This window comes from Salvelinus sp. IW2-2015, unplaced genomic scaffold (assembly GCF_002910315.2).
Source record: "Salvelinus sp. IW2-2015 unplaced genomic scaffold, ASM291031v2 Un_scaffold778, whole genome shotgun sequence".
NCBI classification, from domain to species: Eukaryota; Metazoa; Chordata; class Actinopteri; order Salmoniformes; family Salmonidae; genus Salvelinus; species Salvelinus sp. IW2-2015.
The window spans coordinates 439,589-448,547 of NW_019942610.1; the positions used below are offsets into that span (position 1 = coordinate 439,589).

The window sequence follows — 8,959 nt, forward strand, 5'->3', positions numbered from 1 at the left end:
ATCTTCATGCGAACCACAAGGACAAGCTCAATGCATCAGAACACTGGGAATAATCCCCATTCCGACTGGCATCGTCAGTATTCTGAACATGGACACCGATTTCTCCAATTAAGCTCTCTCAGGAACTTGAGTTCTCTGGGATGGAGGGAGTGAATGAGGAGGAAAGAGGGAGGAGGAGGATGTTCTGTACAACTCAGTCATATGCTTTGGGCCCCTAGGAGGAAGGAGGGAGGAAGACAGGAAGCAGGAAGAGGTGAGAGAGGAGGAGGGTGAGGTCGTGGACGTTTTATGCCCTGTTCAAAATCACCAAGACCTTACTTTATCCATCATCAACCAGCCATCTCTGTCAACCATCAAACCCACTGGCTCACATGTATCTACAAATCCCTTCTCAGCAAGACCCCCTTTGCAAATCAGAATTTGTTGATAAGACTTACCACTGACTGGAAACGTGTGGTAAAAAAAAATATAAATCACAATGTAACTCGAAAAAGGCAATACATATTCCTAACCATGTCTTGGTACCATGGTGTATGTGTGCAGTGACGACCCGTCATGTTGTCCTGTTTTTCATGTTATTTTTTGCATTAATACGTGTCACATATCAGTTTACAAACAATGTAAAAAAAAAAAAAAAAGATATATCATTGAGTTAATAAAGACAAACATGGTCTCTTTTTTTGTTTTCTTCAGTAAGGCAGTTCCAAAATGCAGGTGTTTCAGCCTAGCTCAGTGCTTCTGTGGTAGTGGGGCAAGCCAGCAGAAAATACGGAGCGTTGCGTCGTGATTGGCTCAGTGTTCTGTCACTCATAGGGACACTACGTCACCAACAAGTCTAAGGGTAGAGCTAGAAAATTCAAGCCCCGTGGGTGCTGCCATAGAGTTACATTACAAGTTAAATCATAGTTTCAAAATCTTAGCTAGCAGTCGTCATCATGAATCAAGTCGACATTCTACTGGCCAATCCTTGTCATATGAAGATAAATAATGGAGCTAAATTATAGATAAAACGTATCGGTGCTCATCGGCCATTGGACATAAACATTACATGACAAGTTGGAAAAATCGCAAATTCAACAATGAGTGGTTGGAAGGAATCAGTGGCTAACTGCAAGCATTGCAAAGCAATCATTAGTCTGCTATTCAATGGAGTGGCTGTGTGGTCCCAAGTCTATGATTAAGGGTCTCTTTTCCTAGTTTAAAATAAACATAAACATTCAACATTGGCCATGCTGTCAATGAAGCATGATTTGCGCATTGCTCAAAACAACTGTTAACTCGGAAATGCAAAATCTGAGTTCTTTAGTGAGTTCAAGACAACTGGGAACTTGGAATAAACGAGCTACGACTGGGAAAATACGTTTTGAACTTTCATCCAACTCGGAATTGTACATTCGGAACGTGGGCCTCTTTCTAGAACTACGACCTGAAGATCACTGACGTCATCATGATTATACCTTTTTTTCCTTAGTTCCCAGTTGTTTAAATTGTTCTCCATAATGTTAATTTGAAGACACTGAATCAGTCCAATCGATGAAGCGGAACTACATTTCCGAGCACCTGCGGAATTATTTCCGAGCCGTACCGGAAACCCTCAGGGTGACATTTCACAGCAGAGCACAGGCGTGAAGTCGTGGGATTGCTGCTAAATTGAAGCATTTTTCCACATTGGAGTTTATGTTTTTGTCGGTAACGTTAGCCTCGTGAGTGGAATAATAACAGAATGGCCGCGTGGACCTGCCGAGTTCTTCTCTACAGAGGAACACGTGTGCTAGCGGGACGAACCGGAGCGGTAGCAGCAGCCGACAGGTAACGTTGACACACTACAGTAGCTAGCTAACGTTACCTGTAGGCTCTACTTTAGCTAACGATACGGTAGTTGTTGTGAAAGGTAGTTAGTTAGCACTGCAGTTTTGGTGAAAGACGGCTAACTAGCTGGCTACTAGCAACTGTAGTTTGTCAGTTAACGTTAGTTAGCTAACTTTGTATTTCTAGATAACGTTAGTAAGTAAGTTACTGTAACTTAGGTTTGGGACTCAGCATCTGGACTCCCAATGTTGTGTCCCAAAGCTAAATAGTCAGCTGATGTGACAGCCAACAGAGCCGCTGCCTACGGAATCCCAAGTGAAAGGGTTAGCTAACTAACGTTAACTCAAATGACTTAAATTAACGTTAGCTACCTCGGAAGTAGTTTATAGACAGATCTGCTTTGGGGTTATCAAGCTAACGTTACCTAGCTATCCAACTGCTATATCTTACACCGTTCTAACCCAAAACCAATAAAAGTCGATGCGCCCCGGCTGTATCATACCTAATCATCTCTTTCTCTGTCTACAGCTGTCTCTTTCAGAGTGTTCGGACAGTGAAGACCACAACATGGTGGGAGGAGCATCTGACAGAGGATAATAAATCATATATGAGGTTGGTCATGTGTGTTTATTCCACCAATACACCGGAAATACTGTAAAATATATGTAATAAGTATTGAATGAATTGCGTTCTTGCATATTTTCCAGGAAGAGTCTGGGAGAGGAGTATAATCGACAGATAGCTGCTAAGCTCCACCCACTGAAGGATGAGCCCTGGCCCAGACAAGAATGGACAAAGGGTGTGTGTGTTTACTGTGTGGTGTGTGATGGTTATTGGTTTTCATTTGTGCTTGGGTGGGTGGGAGTATTAATGCGTGTATTAATCCAGAGAGTCGGCGAGTAGGGCTGGTTGCAGTGAAGTTGGGCATGGCCCCAGTCTGGACCAAAACAGGAGAGAGACACGTGGTGACCATGCTGCAGGTAACACGCATGACACCACACGGTCACAATCTCACACACACAATCAAACAAAAGTCACAGGTGGTGGTGTGTGTTGTAGGTGCAGGATTGCCATGTGTTGAATTACCTGTCTAAAGAGGAGTACGATGGACACACTGCTGCCCTAGTGGTGGGAGGGAAGAACGCATCGCCCTTCTACGTAAGTTCGAAGGCACACTGTTTAAAGCCATAGTGTATAAAGTAGTTCATTTACCCTTTCCCCTCTTACTCTCTGTCACCCTCTCTCTCTCTCTTTCTCGCCCTGTAGAAGACAGATGAAGAGATGGAGATGTTTAGGTTGGCTGGAGTTCCTCCTAAACAGAAAGTCACCACCTTTAAAGTCTCTGACAATGCTATCATCAAACCAGGTATATACACGCACACCACCATCATCAAACCAGGTGTATATACACACGCGCCACCATCATCAAACCAGGTGTATATACACACGCGCCACCATCATCAAACCAGGTATACACACGCGCCACCATCATCAAACCAGGTACACACACACACGCGCGCCACCATCATCAAACCAGGTACACACCATAGGAAGCTGGTGAGTGGAGGATGGCTCATAATGATGCCAGGAATATATGGAAAACTTGTTTGATACAATTCTTCATGCCGCTTGTGGTCCACTCACACCATATACACACACAGACTATAGGAAAAAACCCACACACATAAGCACACTGCCATCAACAAACTAGGTACTGAATCCAACTACACTGTTAAACCCTATCCCTCTGTGTGTGTCTCCACTCAAGGCACTCCTCTCTATGCAGCACACTTCCGTCCAGGACAATATGTAGATGTCACAGCCAAAACGTGAGTTATGTCTCCCTGCCCTCATCTCTGTCTGGCTGGCTCCACGCCCTCATTGCTCTGTCTGTCTGTCTCCCTGCCCTCATCTCTGTCTGCGAGTTAATAAAGACAACATGGTCTCTTTTTTGTTTTCCAGTAAGGCATTCCAAAATCGAGGTTGTTTCAGCCCAGCTCAGTGCTTCTGTGGTAGTGGGGCAAGCCAGCAGAAAATACGGAGCGTTGCGTCGTGATTGGCTCAGTGTTCTGTCATTCATAGGGACACTACGTCCACCAACAAGTCTAAGGGTAGAGCTAGAAAATTCAAGCCCCGTGGGTGCTGCCATAGAGTTACATTAACAAGTTAAATCATAGTTTTCAAAATCTTAGCTAGCAGTCGTCATCATGAATCAAGTCGACATTCTACTGGCCAATCCTTGTCATATGAAGATAAATAATGGAGCTAAATTATAGATAAAACGTATCGGTGCTCATCGGCCATTGACATAAACATTACATGACAAGTTGGAAAAATCGCAAATTCACAATGAGTGGTTGGAAGGAATCAGTGGCTAACTGCAAGCATTGCAAAGCAATCATTAGTCTGCTATTCAATGGAGTGGCTGTGTGGTCCAAAGTCTATGATTAAGGGTCTCTTTCCTAGTTTAAAATAAACATAAACATTCAACATTGGCCATGCTGTCAATGAAGCATGATTTGCGCATTGCTCAAAACAACTGTTAACTCGGAAATGCAAAATCTGAGTTCTTTAGTGAGTTCAAGACAACTGGGAACTTGGAATAAACGAGCTACGACTGGGAAAATACGTTTTGAACTTTCATCCAACTCGGAATTGTACATTCGGAACGTGGGCCTCTTTCTAGAACTACGACCTGAAGATCACTGACGTCATCATGATTATACCTTTTTTTCCTTAGTTCCCAGTTGTTTAAATTGTTCCTCCATAATGTTAATTTGAAGACACTGAATCAGTCCAATCGATGAAGCGGAACTACATTTCCGAGCCCACGGGGGAATTATTTCCGAGCCGTACCGGAAACCCTCAGGGTGACATTTCACAGCAGAGCACAGGCGTGAAGTCGTGGGATTGCTGCTAAATTGAAGCATTTTTCCACATTGGAGTTTATGTTTTTGTCGGTAACGTTAGCCTCGTGAGTGGAATAATACAGAATGGCCGCGTGGACCTGCCGAGTTCTTCTCTACAGAGGAACACGTGTGCTAGCGGGACGAACCGGAGCGGTAGCAGCAGCCGACAGGTAACGTTGACACACTACAGTAGCTAGCTAACGTTACCTGTGGCTCTACTTTAGCTAACGATACGGTAGTTGTTGTGAAAGGTAGTTAGTTAGCACTGCAGTTTTGGTGAAAGACGGCTAACTAGCTGGCTACTAGCAACTGTAGTTTGTCAGTTAACGTTAGTTAGCTAACTTTGTATTTCTAGATAACGTTAGTAAGTAAGTTACTGTAAACTTAGGTTTGGGACTCAGCATCTGGACTCCCAATGTTGTGTCCCAAAGCTAAATAGTCAGCTGATGTGACAGCCAACAGAGCCGCTGCTACGGATCCCAAGTGAAAGGGTTAGCTACTAACGTTAACTCAAATGACTTAATTAACGTTAGCTACCTCGGAAGTAGTTTATAGACAGATCTGCTTTGGGGTTATCAAGCTAACGTTACCTAGCTATCCAACTGCTATATCTTCAACCGTTCTAACCCAAAACCAATAAAAGTCGATGCGCCCCGGCTGTATCATACCTAATCATCTCTTTCTCTGTCTACAGCTGTCTCTTTCAGAGTGTTCGGACAGTGAAGACCACAACATGGTGGGAGGAGCATCTGACAGAGGATAATAAATCATATATGAGGTTGGTCATGTGTGTTTATTCCACCAATACACCGGAAATACTGTAAAATATATGTAATAAGTATTGAATGAATTGCGTTCTTGCATATTTTCCAGGAAGAGTCTGGGAGAGGAGTATAATCGACAGATAGCTGCTAAGCTCCACCCACTGAAGGATGAGCCCTGGCCCAGACAAGAATGACAAAGGGTGTGTGTGTTACTGTGTGGTGTGTGATGGTTATTGGTTTTCATTTGTGCTTGGGTGGGTGGGAGTATTAATGCGTGTATTAATCCAGAGAGTCGGCGAGTAGGGCTGGTTGCAGTGAAGTTGGGCATGGCCCAGTCTGGACCAAAACAGGAGAGAGCACGTGGTGACCATGCTGCAGGTAACACGCATGACACCACACGGTCACAATCTCAACACACACCAATCAACAAAGTCACAGGTGGTGGTGTGTGTTGTAGGTGCAGGATTGCCATGTGTTGAATTACCTGTCTAAAGAGGAGTACGATGGACACACTGCTGCCCTAGTGGTGGAGGGAAGAACGCATCGCCTTCTACGTAAGTTCGAAGGCACACTGTTTAAAGCCATAGTGTATAAAGTAGTTCATTTACCCTTTCCCCTCTAACTTCTTGTCACCTTCTCTCTCTCTCTTTCCTCGCCCTGTAGAAGACAGATGAAGAGATGAGAATGTTTAGGTTGGCTGGAGTTCCTCCTAAACAGAAAGTCACCACCTTAAAGTCTCTGACAATGCTATCATCAAACAGGTATATACACGCACACCACCATCATCAAACCAGGTGTAATATACACACGCGCCACCATCCAACCAGGTGTATATACACACGCGCCACCATCATCAAACCAGGTTATACACACGCGCCACCATCATCAAACCAGGTGTATATACACACGCGTCACCATCATCAAACCAGGTGTATATACACACGCGTCACCATCATCAAACAGGTGTATATACACACGCGCCACCATCATCAAACCAGGTGTATATACACACCGCGCCACCATCATCAAACCAGGTGTATATACACACGCGCCACCATCATCAAACCAGGTATACACACGCGCCACCATCATCAAACCAGGTGTATATACACACGCGTCACCATCATCAAACCAGGTGTATATACACACGCGTCACCATCATCAAACCAGGTGTATATACACACGCGCCACCATCATCAAACCAGGTGTATATACACACGCGTCACCATCATCAAACCAGGTGTATATACACACGCGTCACATCATCAAGCCAGGTGTATATACACACGCGCCACCATCATCAAACCAGGTGTATATACACGCGCGCCACCATCATCAAACCAGGTGTATATACACACGCGCCACCATCATCAAACCAGGTGTATATACACACGCGCCACCATCATCAAACCAGGTGTATATACACACGCGCCACCATCATCAAACCAGGTGTATATACACACGCGCCACCATCATCAAACCAGGTATATACACACGCGTCACCATCATCAAACCAGGTGTATATACACGCGCGCCACCATCATCAAACCAGGTGTATATACACGCGCGCCACCATCATCAAACCAGGTGTATATCACACGCGCCACCATCATCAAACCAGGTGTATATACACACGCGCCACCACATCAAACCAGGTGTATATACACACGCGCCACCATCATCAAACCAGGTGTAAATACACACGCGCCACCATCATCAAACCAGGTATACACACACACCACATCATCAAACCAGGTGTATATACACACACACCACCATCATCAAACCAGGTATATACACACGCGCCACCATCATCAAACCAGGTGTATATACACACGCGCCACCATCATCAAACCAGGTACACGCGCACGCCACCATCATCAACCAGGTGTATACACACGCGCCACCATCATCAAACCAGGTGTATATACACACGCGCCACCATCATCAAACCAGGTGTATATACACACGCGCCACCATCATCAAACCAGGTATACACACGCGCCACCATCATCAAACCAGGTGTATATACACACGCGCCACCATCATCAAACCAGGTGTATATACACACGCGCCACCATCATCAAACCAGGTGTATATACACACGCGCCACCATCATCAAACCAGGTGTATATACACACGCGCCACCCTTCACACAGGTGTATATACACACGCGTCACCATCATCAAACCAGGTGTATATACACACGCGCCACCATCATCAAACCAGGTGTATATACACAGCGCCACCATCATCAAACCAGGTGTATATACACACGCGCCACCATCATCAACCAGGTAAATACACACGCGTCACCATCATCAAACCAGGTGTATATACACACGCGCCACCATCATCAAACCAGGTATACACACGCGCCACCATCATCAAACCAGGTTATATACACACGCGCCACCATCATCAAACCAGGTGTATATACACACGCGCCACCACATCAAACCAGGTATACACACGCGTCACCATCATCAAACCAGGTGTATATACACACGCGCCACCATCATCAAACCAGGTATACACACGCGCCACCATCATCAAACCAGGTGTATATACACACGCGTCACCATCATCAAACCAGGTGTATATACACACGCGTCACCATCATCAAACCAGGTATACACACGCGTCACCATCATCAAACAGGTATACACACGCGCCACCATCATCAAACCAGGTACAACCCACACGCGCGCCACCATCATCAAACCAGGTATACACACGCGCCACATCATCAAACCAGGTGTATATACACACGCGCCACATCATCAAACCAGGTATACACACGCGCCACCATCATCAAACCAGGTACACACACACACGCGCGCCACCATCATCAAACCAGGTACACACCATAGGAAGCTGGTGAGTGGAGGATGGCTCATAATGATGCCAGGAATATATGGAAAAACTTGTTTGATACAATTCTTCATGCGCTTGTGGTCCACTCACACCATATACAACACACAGACTATAGGAAAAAACCCACACACATAAGCACACTGCCATCAACAACTAGGTACTGAATCCAACTACACTGTTAAACCCTATCCCTCTGTGTGTGTCTCCACTCAAGGCACTCCTCTCTATGCAGCACACTTCCGTCCAGGACAATATGTAGATGTCACAGCCAAAACGTGAGTTATGTCTCCCTGCCCTCATCTCTGTCTGGCTGGCTCCACGCCCTCATTGCTCTGTCTTGTCTGTCCTCCTGCCTCATCTCTGTCTGGCTGGCTCCACGCCCTCATTGCTCTGTCTGTCTCCCTGCCCTCATCTCTGTCTGGCTGGCTCCACGCCCTCATTGCTCTGTCTGTCTGTCTCCCTGCCCTCATGTCTGGCTGGCTCCACGCCCTCATCTCTGTCTGGCTGGCTCCACGCCCTCATTGCTCTGTCTGTCTGTCTCCCTGCCCTCATCTCTGTCTGTCTGTCTCCCTGCCCTCATCTCTGTCTGGCTGGTCCACG

The 8,959-nt window shown here is 45.8% G+C and overlaps 1 protein-coding gene across 1 annotated transcript in view; it reads left to right on the forward strand.

Moving 5' to 3' along the window:
• The first annotated feature begins 1,526 nt into the window (after nt 1–1,526).
• The window catches only part of mrpl3 (mitochondrial ribosomal protein L3), a 10,510-nt gene continuing 3,077 nt past the window's right edge, over nt 1,527–8,959 (forward strand). Inside the window, exons 1-7 of the mRNA XM_024136098.2 lie at nt 1,527–1,809; nt 2,338–2,421; nt 2,517–2,608; nt 2,698–2,789; nt 2,869–2,967; nt 3,076–3,175; nt 3,578–3,638. Coding sequence (XP_023991866.1) covers nt 1,724–1,809; nt 2,338–2,421; nt 2,517–2,608; nt 2,698–2,789; nt 2,869–2,967; nt 3,076–3,175; nt 3,578–3,638 — 614 coding nt within the window. The 5' untranslated portion in view covers nt 1,527–1,723. The remainder of the gene's footprint in view (nt 1,810–2,337; nt 2,422–2,516; nt 2,609–2,697; nt 2,790–2,868; nt 2,968–3,075; nt 3,176–3,577; nt 3,639–8,959) is intronic.